At 33.0% G+C, this 15,099-nt stretch overlaps 1 protein-coding gene across 1 annotated transcript; it reads right to left on the bottom strand.

Annotated features, from left to right (window-relative positions):
* Positions 1-8,939, bottom strand: LOC133318583 (UTP--glucose-1-phosphate uridylyltransferase 3, chloroplastic). Its single transcript, XM_061520591.1, has 17 exons — positions 8,028-8,939; positions 7,244-7,424; positions 7,005-7,154; positions 6,714-6,875; positions 6,456-6,628; positions 6,292-6,358; positions 5,719-5,885; positions 4,892-5,050; positions 4,280-4,371; positions 4,089-4,183; positions 3,606-3,683; positions 3,300-3,395; positions 1,742-1,816; positions 1,566-1,657; positions 1,258-1,420; positions 577-637; positions 1-402 (listed from the first exon to the last, which is right to left on the bottom strand). Exons 1-17 carry the CDS (start codon positions 8,711-8,713, stop codon positions 290-292), a joined length of 2,610 nt encoding a protein of 869 aa, XP_061376575.1. The 5' UTR covers positions 8,714-8,939; the 3' UTR covers positions 1-289.
* Between the last annotated feature and the right edge of the window lie 6,160 nt (positions 8,940-15,099).

A 15,099-nucleotide genomic window follows, 5' to 3' on the forward strand; every position in this document is an offset into this window, starting at 1 on the left:
TATTCATTGCTTGAATTCCTCTGAGTGTTACAATGTCAGTTACATGGACATCACCCCAATCAAATAAACAAAAAAAAGGTAAAGGAAAACTCGAAGATTACAGGGGAGGAAGAGACACGGATTTTACAAGGCTATCGACATATTACAATAAAAGCCTAAAACAACTAAATGTGACAAGGGTTTAACATTTGTTCAACCTGTCATTTTGGTAATCGCAATTATTAAGGTGAACTCCAAGACAAGCTGTGAACCATGATTCACGCAGGAAACATCTGAAGTGGTCAGTGGTCTATGATTCTACCAAATCTAGCTGAATGTGACAACCTTCTATCTTGTAATTCCAGTGCCAACTTCCACTGTCCAACATACCTTGTTCAATCGGATCTAACTGGATTGCTAGACCTGAATTAATCCAAACCGAGATTCACGAACTTGAATCAGTAACATTCTTTAACTAACAGAACAAAAACAATTTGACTAGGGATTACAAGACCAACATTCTCATAATAATCATGATAACAGCACTAACATATATTACTTTAGGTGATTAAAACATATTTCTAAAGTATAAGAGACCTGGGCTTCCTGGCACGATCTTAAGTTTGTAGCCATCTGGAACTTCAAATACGTGGTTTCCCTGCATCAGTTAAACAATAGCAAAAATAAGCTTGTTAGTCGTTAGTTTATATGTATGAAATATCCACCAGAATTAACCAATAGATTTATTTTATTTTTTAGGCTACATAATTAAAAGAGCGATTAACATCTTTGTTATGAGACTCTGCTGCTTTTCAAGATTCTATAACAAATGACTACTGGTCAGTTTGATGGTTTAAAAAACAGCAACCTTTGAAGAACTTAAAGGGAATTTTTAAGTCAGAACATAGAAAAGAAAGTGTTCAATGATTAAAAGATAATAATGTTTTAGCAGTGGATGGCGTTGGGGGGGGGGGGTCCATGAAGGGAATAAATCTACTGTGTTAAGCAATGCCAGGACGTCCATCTTACCATGCACCCCTATCTTATACCAACTACAAATGGGTTTGGGTCTGTCACGAATCAATTATCTGAAAATTTAAACTGATAGGTAACAACAGGTGAACAATTTTATATTACATCTCTAACTGTGTCCAAGTACAAATCTCTTACATGGACCGAGGTATCTTAAGCTCAAAACCAAAAAAAAGGTGGTATAGTATGCAATACTTGCAACTAAATTTTTAGAGAGACAAAATAAAATCCAAATTTAAACTTAACCTGTAAGACAACATCAGTAGCCTCAAATTCAGCATTCCCATGCAGTATGATCTGCAACATCTCAGACCGCTGCACATCATGTTTCCAGTATATGTTCCCACCATACTTCCAATCAATTCCCTTGTTTAACACCTTGACATTCTGCAATTTACATCTTCCACACCTAGCAAGATAACATGATAAATGTGCTTAAAAATGTTTTATGCTTGCAATCTAGAATAAATTTATGCCAAAAGGCCTGAATTTGGAGGTAAGATAAGGGGGATACAGGATCACGACAGTTCTTATTGATACAGGCAGCATAGTACCTTTGCCCATAATGTAGTATGGATTCACCATTCTCATTAGTCTTCATTGAGCCCATAACATTTTCAGCTATTATGATCAAGCTTCCATTGAGCTGGAATAAAGGGACAAATATCAGCTCACTATCTTAGCAACTCCATGCCATATAAGTTTACAAAATCTATTTGAGAAGTAGAACCTGAACATTCCTCCAAAAGAACTCTGCAACCTCTATTTGTAACTCAGAGCCCTCCGATATGGAACCACCATAAAACTGATTACAAGAAAGAATTTCAAAATAAGTTGAATCCTTTGTTTCAATAAAGGGAAAAGAGTATATAATCACCATGAACTTTAATCCTTTTGCAAATCGACATTATGAACTTTAAAATCTTCCTACTTTGTCCCTAAGCCATGACTATTCGACCAATCGAATTCTTTCATCTAGTTTATTGCCTTTAAGTCACCAACCTTTCATTTCTGTAGTATCTGCACCGTTCATTAAATTATACATTAAAATCCTTATTTCATATGTATTCTAGTCTTTAGAAAATAAATAAATAAAATCTGGAAAATTTATAATATAACAAATAATAATAAATTACGTAATAACTTTAATAATTAAAATATAAATTAATATTTATCTGAATATTTTTATTCTAGTACTGATTTTAATAATTACGATTTTTGGGGTCTGATCTTATTTAATTTTTTTTGTTTTATCATTTATTCATATTGATTAATATATATAGTTAATAAATATTGGTATTAATACTAACAAATAGATAGTATAAATCATAAATTAAATAAATAACCAATTTTATATAAATAATAAATGATATATTATAAATATTATTATTACTATTATTTTTAATAATAACTTAATAAATCAAATAAAATAATAAAATTAAAAAAGGTTAAAATAAAAAATAATTCAATATTTTGATTAACTGAATTATTATATATTTTAATTTTTTTTTTGGTAAGCTTATATATTTTAATTAAATTATTATATATATCTTATATAATTATATAATTATTCCAGATTGATTTATTTATTTGTTTATTAATTGAAGTATATATGAAATAACGATTTTACAGAATAATTTAATGCATGTTATAAATATTATACAAATGAAAGCTTAGGATTTCGCGCATTATAAGTCCGGTAGTGAGTTAACGACAACACCGAGGAATCGATTAGTGAAAGACTGAAAGTCCCAATTGAAAGGTTATCATGCCAATTTTAAAAAAATAAAATAAAAATCAATACATTGTGCTTATATACTATTTTCCCTTCACTGAAAGATCGACACAATTCTCTATCGTAAAGTTGTAGAACTATCATGTTTTAAGTAAATAGTATTAAAGAAAGGACTCCATGACTACATCCAAACAGTAGGAAGGGAACTTTGTGTAAAAGAGTTACGTTCATGTGAATCATGTCATTCATGTGTGTTACAACGCCACATGGGTGGAGACTGGACTCAACGTGAGAAACACGACCTATTTAATTAATCATGTCAGGCACCTTTTCATAAACAAGACAAATATGCCAGAATGCGAATCGTGGATACTTTATTTGACCCATTTATGGATAAAACATGAACTCAACCTGTTTAGAACACGTGTAACCCATTCACTGATAGAACTCAATTAAACTCACTACATGTAATATTTAGACAAACAATAGAATGTGAAAATGACAAAATTATTGATAAATGACCATTGAAAAATAACATAATATAAAGTGTTACCTTTTGTCTTGTGACTTCCCAAAGAGGTCCAAGAGCAGGATGCAGAAGGATGAGAAATGGTGGTCCCGAATCAACATAGTGCTCATTAGCTTCAATCTGCAGCAGATAGAAAACACAACATAAAATAACTGAATGTAACTAGAAAAGATAATTATCCAACTGTTACAAGCTTACATGCATTATCAAATGAACTTACAGTAAAAAAAAAAAAGGTTTAGCAATAGCATAATATAATCTGGAATTATACCCAACGAAACGAAAACTAATCAATTTATGCATACAACACATAATAGTATACATAAATACCTCAGGAAGACGTATATCACATCGTGACAGAAGATCATGAGCATTTCGTAAGATATCCAACAGAGAGCCATCGGGTGTCTGCATATAAATGCAAACCATAAGAGACATTTAAGAGCAACTATCATTGACAAGTTCAAGACATAAATCGTGGGTTTTGTCTTGGTAAATGTTTGAAGAATTTAAAAATAAGCTGATACTTCAAATAACATCTAGTGTGGTTCTCTGACTTTCACCGTTGCTCTAGAACACATCAGTAGGAAACTCAGATGGTACTACCTACTAAGCGAGTACTTTCCAAATATCTTGGGAATATTAAGTGCAAACCCACGAACAAGAAGCTAAAAGGACGAGATATAAGAGTACAAGAACTGTATGGAGCTTGAAATCAATTCAACACAATAGAAGATTACATGTGTCCTCAGTGTTTAACGGTCCGAATCTAGACATAAAATATATACTTCACACATGATCAGCAAATCAAACCTGGTGTAAAGACTTGTCTCCATGTCTTCTTTTTTTCTTAGCAGATGAGGTAACCCTTCTTCGTTCATTATACACAATAAATGTATCTAGCTTATCTGCTCCCAAATATATAAGGATCTCGTTAACTCAATTAAATGTGAAAGGGAAAGGTAAATGTTTCATCAGATCAAACAAATACATATAAGATATACCTTCCACACCATTATAACACCTAGATGAATATGTATTGGAATAATTGTCTGCTATATTTTGCATCGTGCACTCTAGTCTGCCACCAGAGACACTAGTAAATCACAAATAAAAAGGGATGAGTAAATAATATATGCAATACAAGAATCAGCAATACAAAGAGAGTGATAACATTTCATTCACAGGAAAAGGTAACTTGGAGAAACTATGAGCTATACAGAAAAAAGGAAGAAACTGTAAATCTACCCTTATTAATACTAATACATAATGAACATTATAGCAGATAATCACTGAAGAAAATAAGGATGGATTTTATTTTTAATCCAGGAAAGGAAACCCATCAATTTCAATTTGTGGTTGTTATTTATCCAAAAACAAAATTTTCTATTTCTCTTAGAACAGATATATATAAATTATTGTCTTATAAAGATGGAAGATTATGAAGTGCTTCGGTAGCTACTGCTTTGGAAGAAATTTTGAAACAAAAAAAAAGTTATTTTAGAGAAAATATAAATGATTCAGTTAATGCCAATTCAATCACTTAAATAAAGAAATTTTTTAAATAATTTTTTTTTATAATATTGTGTTGACAAATTCATAGGGAAAACACATACCTATGGCGTCTTCCAAACTGATCTACATAAACTATTGGCTTTCTTGTATTTATCACCATTCCTGGTAAACTATTTTCATTTCTACTTGATCCAACTAGCTCCGCAGAAGGTAAATCAACATATAAGATGTTTGTATTGGCTGGGAAATCTGCCTGCAAACTTGATTACAGAAAATAAAGTTGATATTTGGGTTATAGATTCCAAATTAGAAAGCCTAAAAATACAGACAGAATAAACATTTCTGATATAATAAATTGAAACCTACAACAACAAATCAACTGACATGCAATTGAGCAAAACAAAAACAAGTCTCCATCTTCAACATATAAGAGTAGAAGAACACAAACAAAGGCTCCAACCAGGCATGTCATATTTCTCAGGACGTGTGATTGGGTTTTTTTTAATCCAATTGTTAGTTATCATGACCTACGAACCTATCACTGGTGCATGACTACATATGACTGTGCAACAGTGATAATCTCCTGAAGAAAAGAATCCCATGATATCAAATGCATTTATTTTAACAATATATACACGGTCCTGCTGCACTTGAGCTTGTAACTGTTCCCACATGCAGGTTTATAAGATGCATGCCATTCTCAAATCAACACGAGTTTGGGGATATTGCATTCTTCATCATCAAAGTTATCCATTTGTAATAGTGTGTCGCGCTAGAAGGGTACTATAGCTTAAGCATTGCACATAATTTGAAGCTACGCAATATATCACTGAATCTGGGAACCAAATTTGACCATATTAAGTCAGTCTAGATGATGAGGTAAATCACATTTTATAAGATGGATGAAATATTGAAATCAGTCATCTACCTTTTTGTAGCAAGAGGTTTTTCAGTAATTCCGAACTTGTCAAACTCAGTGTATTCAATGCAAGATACACCATATTCCCAGTTCCCATCAAGACTTTTCTTCTCCATCAGCACATTAATTCCTTCCGTGGCACCTGAGTTCCGCTTACAGGATGCAAACCCCAATTTCTGTTAAAAATGTACAGTTAAGAAGTGCAGTCAATCTTACGCAATTTTAGACTGTTTTGTTCAATAAATATTACAGAAGTTTGCTTCTTCTTCTTTTTTCTCTTAAAGTTCTTCAGGCATGAGAAACTATTAAATCAGGGCAATGCAACATGCAAACAATGTATTTAAAGAATTAATAGATTGACTGTGGTATATAACTTCTTTCAGGGAATATTACTCACCAAAGTTCTGTAATTTGTTGATTTACCCAAATCTTAAACATAAGGAATTTTATAGGATACAAGGTAAGAAATTACAACTAAGGATGACAAGACATTACTTACCCATTTATTAAAACATAATTTCATCCCTATCAACATAGTGACAGAAAAGAATGACATGATCAATTAAAACAACCTAATCCTACCTTTCCTTGACGTAGACCAATCCCTGCTAAGGCCAGGAGGGTTAAATCTGTAGCTGCCACAACGTTACTGTAAGGTCACCAGCATCAGTGAGCTGTGAAATCAAGTTTCTCTACTAGAAAACTGAAAAAAGCAAACACTCGAGATATCAAACATAACAACAGACCTGACTTGGCGCACAGTTGCACCTTTTCTTCCTTGCAAATAAAACCATTTGAAGATGCCTTTGTCATGAGCAAGTTTCCAAATGACACCATGACCACCGGGCTTGCTCAAGGGACTGAATGGTTTGGTAACCAACCATTGCCCATCTTCTGCACCAACAACTGGAACAAGAGGCTGCCAATTCACAAATTAGATATTTAGAGATTGTCAAAGTAAGATTATCCCTTCTGAGAAGCAACGGCATAGATTTACATAAAACCTGCTCAAAAAGTTGGAAAGTTGATCGACCTCTTCCAAACCATGAAAGTCTTTCGCACAGAGAAGTGATGTGTTCGTGGTTGTTCTTTGCGGAACTTGTCATTATTGCAACAGGAGTGATACATTGTTTCCCATATAACTTGAAGTACAAGAATTCTCTAGCCTTACAATGTAAAACAGCAGAATTAGATATTTTAGATCCAGCAAAAATGACTAATCTTGTCTTATTTTTATTATCAAGCAATAAACATATGAAGTATGATTCTGTGTTTGATAATTTGAAATCTAATACCTGAAGATCTCTTATAAGACCTTCCAATAAAGTCCTTCCACAATATGGTAGCATTGCAGCAGGCAAGCATTCACCTGTGCTAGGATCAACTAAACCAAGCCTGTCTGCAGAGCCTCCCAGAGGATAAATTTCACCTAGGTCTGGCAAACCCTAGAAGGTCAAGATCTTATTATTCCAGGTATCTATGAAGCATCTCTGGCTAATGTAAATTATGAACCAGGTAATGTAATTTGACTAACCTCTATACCCCATAGAGCGGCTTGAGATGCATACTCTGTACTTTCAGAAAGGTCAAGCCCATTAGGTGGATCGATTCCCATAATTTGGCATTGTTTCACTTCATGCATGTGCTGAGACAAGTTTACATTCTGACTCTCAAAAAAATTTTCGGCAAGAAGTTCCAGTATTGTTATTTGATATCTGCAGTGTACAATTTGAGCAACCAAATGAGCAGAGATGCATATTGATAACTTATTCCTCAACTACATTCCCCCCCTATTAAACCTGGTTTTTACCAAGAAAAAGAAAAAGGATCAAAGAAGCTATACAAATTCTTCCTGAAACATTGTATACTTTCCGAAGGATAAAAGAGTTCAGGATTTAATAAGAAGACTTCGCTGTGTTCAGATGACAGGTTAATGAAGGGAATGAGAACAAGTTTGCTTGTTTAGGAGTTTATAAAAAGAAAAAAAGGAGATTTATTCTCACTCTCTTTCCTATATAAACCCGATTTTTGTTCCCACAAAATTGGAGAGGAACGCGGGAACTAAAATTTTTAATGGAATTAAGAATTATAGTATTTCCATTCCGTTCTTTTATAATGTAACTCTGAGACAAGGTAATAGAATTCCGTTATGTTCCCTTATTAATCTTCTAAAGAAAGGAAGTTAAGTTAATTTTATTTCATTGTGTTTTCTTCCATTACTTGTCCACTCCCACTGGTTCCGTTCCGTTCCGTTCCATTCATTAATGGAAAAACATCTAAACACAGTGAATGCTAAAAGTAGAAAGTGAAGAACTGACCCAATAATTCCTCCAACGCAGTCATAGAAACGCTCAATTTCAGCCAAAGTCTCTAATAACTTGTTCAAGTCCTGAATCTCATGATCCTCCAAAGCCATCCCTGTCTTCCCAAAACCAGCACTGGCATTGACGCTATGCGAATCCAAATTCTCGATCATCTCCGCCAGAGCATAAAGCGCGCTCTTCACGGAGCTTGAATTCGCAGACGAATCCAACGATTCAGCTTCGCCCAAACACAGCACGTGCTCTTGCCCCGCAGCAACCAAGCACTTGAGCAAGAACAAGTCTTCAGAGTCCAATTGGAGAGCATCACAAACCCTAGAAAACCAAGCATTCCGTTGGCGGGAACCGAAAAACCGCCTAACTCTGGAATCGGCGTCGATCACTCGTAGCTTCTCCTCGAGAGTGTCGCAGCCGGCGAGCTTTTCCCGGAGAGCGCCGAGCGTCGCGATTTCGCGGCGGAAGTTGAATCCGGGCGGAGGAGTCGACGATAACTCCAAGGCCTCCGTGGAGACTCGCGCGACGCGGCAACATGATGATAGAGATGAAGGAAAAGGAGAAGAAGAAGAAGGAGATAGGTGTTTTGTGAAGTTGTGTGAGTGTGAGTGTGAATATGAAGCTTTGGAACGAAAGGAGAAGAGGAAGCGAGTGTTATGGTGAATGAGAGAAGTTGAAGAGTGAACCATAGTTTGGTTGAATCGAATAGAATGGAGAGGTTAGGTTGTGTTCTCTGTTATGAGTTGGAAGCTAAGCTAACATTTGTTTGATGTGGATGTGAAAATGCAATAATGGATAAATAAATAAATAAAAAGGAATTTGAAGTTTGGAAGGTATCAGCAAAAGATGCTTATAGCATATACCAATGAAGGGTTTTAGAAGAAGGAGGAGGAGAAGGTAGTGTTTCTTTACCGTCCATGATTCGCTTCGCTTGTGGTGTTAAGAAGCATATTCGCAAGTTGGCCCTATCCCCTTCTTCCTTCTGGGATTGGCTACTCGAATTTCACATGTATTATGCATGTTCTTTCCATTTTATATTTCTGAGAATGTCCACATTAAAATTGTGTTTAATGGGAAAATATTTTCGGTAATAAGTGTCGGTTTGAATTTTCTTTAAGAAGAAGATAGACGAAATAAATTTTGAAAAAAAGTTCTTATAATAAAAAAAAATTATAATTATAAGTTTTCTGAAAAAAGGCTAAAGTCAAAAGTTACTTAAAAGAAATTTATTTTTAAGCTCTTATTAATTTTTTTTAAATTGTGTACTTTTTTTTAAACAAAGAGTCATAAATAGGGATATAAATGGGCTAGGCCGGCCTACAGAGGTCTACGGCCTACGGCCTAGCCTATATTAGGTCAGATTTAGCCTATATAAATAGTAAAATAGAGTAGACCTAAGCTTTTAAAAAACCTATTTAGAAAATAGATCATAGACTTTTTTTTACATGTCGGACCTATAAGCTTACAGGTCGGCCTATATCATATTATTTATTTAAAATATAATAAATAAAAGTATTATTTTAATAATTTTGAATAATCAAATAATATTATTTTAGTTATTCTTTTAATTGTTGAATGTTTAATAGGCTTAAACAGGCTAACAGGCCTAGACCAAGGCTTCTATTTTTTAAATATAGGTCAGACTAGACCTGTAATTTGAGGCCTATACAGGCTAATAGGCTAAGCCATGTCCAACTTTTTTTCACAGGTCTGACCTATTTAAGTCAAAGTCTAGTCTAGTCTAACATATTTACAACCTTAGCCATGAAGATAGAGAAAAGGACTTTTCTTAAAATGCATGTTTTTAAGTTAAATTGTTAGCTTTTTTAAAGTATTTTTTTAACATCAACTTAAAAGTAGCTTCTAGTTTAAAAAAAGAGAATATCCAAATAGGCTCTAAGTATATACACTCGGTACCTCTTTTATTAAATATGAAAAAAATAACACATTTATATTATCTCTATTTTTATGGTTATTTCTTTTCATATATTTTTTTTTTAGAAAAGAAAGTACCTATTCCATGAACATTGAAAATGCACTCGTTGTATGGATTTCTTTAATGAAATTCAGGAAAAAGTTATAAATAAAAATTTTAAGGTTAAATTGTCATAAAAAGAATATATTAGTACTCATAATTATATTGGATAAGTTGTTAGTTTTAATTTTTGGTGATTTAAACGAGCTGACTTGGTGGTCCAAGAGATGTACTCTTTAAAAAACTCTTACAAGGCAAAATTACAAACTACAAAGTAATTAAATACGGGGTTTGAGATACCAAAATAAAAATAAAAATACGGGGATTGAAGTTATAGTGTAATCTCTTGGAACTCAAAGTCTACAATTATTCACAACAGACCAAGCAATGAGAAAAATGTTAGAAACTGAAGTGAAAATAGAGATAAAATTGTGAAAAATAATATATGAAAGTGAAGATTATATAAAGTAAAAGTACACATAATAATGTCTTCAAGTTTCTAATGAAATATAATAGTGTCGATTCTCGGTAAATTTATTAGTTGTAAAAGATTTTCACAAGAAGTAACATATGATTGTACCAGCTCAGTTGGTAACTTGGCGCTGAGTTAGTGGGGTTGGATATGTGTTCGATTCCCACTGAATGCATTCTTGGGGAGGGGGCTGAACCTTTACCCATCACTGTTCCCCCGCACTCTGGATTAGTCTCATAGCCGGCTCAAAGAGATAATTAGGGTTGGGTAACTCAAAAAAAAAAAAAAAAAAAAACATATGATTGTAGCTTCCACTAAACAGAAGTATTGATGACTCACATTTTAGTCAGGATTTGAAGCGATATATATAATAATATAAGGGAAAAAATCAATTTTTGTGTCAGCGTTACTTTCCTCACACAACTAACCTTTTTTGCTGACAAAATTTAATGTGAGTCCACCACAGTTTTTAAAGAAAAAACAAAAAACATTTGGTTCACATCTCTTACTAAATAATGCGAAATAAAGAAAAATTCGTGATGTTCATCGTTACCGTATACAACAATAGATAGAATTTCAAATAAGCAATACTATCATGTATGCACAAACCTAAAATTTGTTAATATCATTTTACCAAAAAAATAAATTAAAATTTGTTAATATCATGTTTGGAAAATTGTTTGGAATCTATAGAATTACGTTTGATAATGTGAAATTAATTAGAATTTTGTGCCAAAATATTTGATAATTTAAGAATAAAATTATTTTGCATCAAAATTATGATTTTGTTGGGTAACTGTAAAACTAACATTTTATTATTTTGCAGTGAAGAAAAATTCAATTAGATGCGTATTGGTAGGAAAAAAAATTAAAATATTATTATTTTAATAAATAATTACGGATATATGACAGTTTGAAAACTATTTTCGAATATGTAGCATTCATTCACGTCCAAAAAAGCAGGACAATTCACGTCCAAATGAGGCGTGAATGACGTGCGTGACTAATCACGCCCCATACAGGCGTGAATCACTGTATTTTTCAGTCCCATCTGGGCGTGACTCAACCCACTCTCCTGCCCATTCTAGGCGTGAATGGCTTCAAATTTCCTTATATAAATACCTATCATCTCCACATTCATCACAACTCTTCTACATCTTAACTTCTTAGTCTTCGATACAGTCTCACTTGCTTATGCATACTCTGTTTTGTGTTTTTTATTAATATAGTTAAGAATGAGTTTACATTTTGATTTTGTTCGTGTTGTTTTATGTTATAATGGTAGGAAATCGAAGGTCGACGTAGTGTCATTTTTGAAGGCGAGAAAAGGCCAACTCGTATCATGCGGAACTCAACAGTTAGCGAACTACATCAAAAAATTCGTCAAAAATTAGCGCTTGAAGGTAAGCAATCTATCAATATGGTCACAGCAAGAATATCGTGAGAATCACAATACATTAGTATGCAAGTTGTTGACGATGAAGACGTAGAAATTGTAATCGGAGAGTTTTTCAACCAGTCAAGGAAAGATTTTTTGGAGTTATACGCGGATATTGCCGAAGCAGAGGATGTTGCTTTACCCATAAGGTCAGTTGATTTAGATTTTGCACATAATGCATCATCATCTGCTGCTCCAGTTGTTAATCTGTCTGTCGAAGGAGAAAATGACCCTACCTGGGTTATGGAAGATGATGGTGATGATGACGATGATGAAAATATTGCCACGGAAGATCAACTTCTTGTTGAGGATGCTAGTGCTTCAGACAACGATGATGAATGTGGTATTCTTGAAACTCAAATCCTGGAATATAATGTCGTGGGGGAGTCTCATGTCCAGGAACATCACGACGTCGCGTCCACTCAGTTATCGCCAATTTCAGAAGGTATGCCAGTAAACAATGAAAATATGCGTTTATGATAGTCGCTTTTTGTAAATTTGTTTAATTTCCTACATGCAGGTGACGATGTTGTGCATATGTAGACCGAGGTGACAAGTATCAGACGTAGACCGAGGTGACTCGGACGATGACGAGTCAGCCATAATACTGTACTATACACAATAACAAATTAATTGGTTTCCTTAATATATTAAAAAGTCATTAAGTTAATTACATGTGCTACAAAAAAAATTAAATTACATGTGTTACAAAAAATATTAAATTACATGTGTTACAAAAAAATATTAAATTACATGTGTACAATATTTCTAGGTCACTAATATATTCCTAAGTCACTAATATATTCCTAGGGTTTATGACACTACTTTAACATATTCCTAGATCACTATAATAACAGTTATATGTGCAACACTCTAAATACTATTATAACATGTATAATATTATATTTAAAAAAATGATAAAGCAGATATGAAGACTTACTTGTTCGACAGGGCTTCGCCGCGCAAAATGCTTCACAAATAATCTAGAGAGAAGTCAGGCCAACTTTAGAGAGAAGGTGTGAGGTGGAAAAGTGAAATGGGGGGGGGGGGGGGGGGGGGGGTTTATAGGCCAAGGCATTCATGCCTGGCCTAGGCGTGAATTGTCACTCCTATTTTGGGCATGAATCATTCACGTCTAACTTGGGCGTGAATTGTCCTGCCCTTTTTGGACGTGAGTAAATGTTACAGATTCGAAAATAGTATCCAAATTGTCACCTATCCGTAATTATTTATTAAAATAATAATATTTTAATTTTTTTGCCCGTATTGTAAGAATACTTTTATAATTTAATTTTATATTATTACTTTAACAATATTTACATATATACTTTTACTGATAAGTATATATTTGAAAGTGAATGTTATCAATAAAATTAGAACCCGTTTGTTTAAAAATTTTTAAAAGTTATTTTTATGATACGTCTTTTTTATAAAAAAAGCTATCATTTTAATTTCTCAAAAAAATATTAAAATAAATTTTTTATTCTAATAACTATAAAATTTTAAAGCATATTTCTAATTAAAATATACAAACGAAAGAGCCCCTAAACAACATAAATTTTATTTAAATAATTTTTTAATATGTTACAAACTTACTTTTTAACAAAATCAAATTCCTAAAATTAAGTTGAAGGAAAATTAAATTTACAAAATATAACCTAAATGCACACTAAATATTCTAACAAATTAAATGTTTATTTAACCCTACATTTAGATATTAATATCATTGGATGAGGGGTTGAAAATATCAATCCATCTCATTTTAAAGTGAGTTGACGGATTAGCCCACCAATAATATATTAAAAAAAAGGAAAAAAGATAATTGAGAATAATTGAACCAATGCTCTCATCTATTTTCTGAAAATGATCAAAATGGTTCTTTCATAGAGATTTTTTTATTTTTTTTATTTTTATTTTTATTTGTAGTGTACACAGCGACTGAATCTCTCTTTCAAAAGCAGCTTCAAATATTTCAAGCTTAAGATATTTTAAGCTTTATTTACTAATCAAGTATAAAATAAAAATTATAGATGAAATAAAGAAAGGAAGAAGGTGGTGTTGCCTTGCATGCCTTTGATGACAGACCTCAGGGACAGCAAACAGAAAGAGAGAATATTCAGTTGGAGGTAACAGAAAAGGAAAGAAGTTTGTTAACGGAGATATGTTCGAAGATCACAAGAGGAGAACTAACAAGTAACATCCTGGGAAGGTAGTTTTAGAAAGAGAATCTGAAAGAACGAGAAGAAAGCAGGAAAGGATTAGATGTGTTTAATTACATAATATATTTTTTATATTTTTAAATTAAAAAAAATTAACATGGGGTCAACTTGTCCCAAACCGTCATTAATCTGTTTTAACTTGCTTACAAATGGGGCGGGTTGATGGATTGATACATGCATGTAACCCTACCCGTACTGTTTTGACGAGTTAGCGGGTTGATTCGTCGGATTCAATCGGTTTTGCCACCTTTTTCCATTGTGATCATGACGATTTATGCTTTAGTTACCTATTGGTTCTGAGAGTAGTTGGACAACATTGTGTAGGTATTGGTGTGTGATAGATGAGTTAAGCAAATATATATACTGTTGATTAAGATTATGTTAAGTCCCCTCACTAGAATATATATGATAGATAAAATTCTATAAATTGCCATGCTCTGGTCGCACAAAGGCTACCATATGGGATATATGTCATTGAGAGAAATACTCTAGCACATGCAAATCAGGGTTCACTCCATTTAACAGAAGAGATGGTCCAATCAAGTATTTTATCTCCCAAATATTGGTATGACTATGATATTTTATCTATCATATATGCTTTGATTGGTATTTTGATTTTGTTCTTAGAAAATTCTTACATATCTGACATTACATTTATGCTCGCAGTTGCAGATGAATCACCATATACGTCTTTGTTACAAGTTCATGGTTGAGCATTCAAATTAACGATTAAATTGATAATGATGAGTTGCAATGTCAGAGAGATATAATATAGAACCATTGAAAGTTCATCACTTATCAGCTTATGTTTTTAGGTTAAAATAATTCTTTACATGATATTTAAGTGGTGTCGATTCTCACGGCTCTCATTTTCTAATTAATGAAATTAAAAGCACAAGGTAAAACAGAAAAAAAAAAAAAGAACATGTATAATATTCACGCTTCAAGTTCAAATGACTCTTGCGTGAAAG

Source organism: Gastrolobium bilobum, unplaced genomic scaffold (genome assembly GCF_033153095.1).
Source record: "Gastrolobium bilobum isolate Gb01-03AN ecotype WA unplaced genomic scaffold, APGP_CSIRO_Gbil_v1 utg4519, whole genome shotgun sequence".
Lineage (NCBI taxonomy): Eukaryota > Viridiplantae > Streptophyta > Magnoliopsida > Fabales > Fabaceae > Gastrolobium > Gastrolobium bilobum.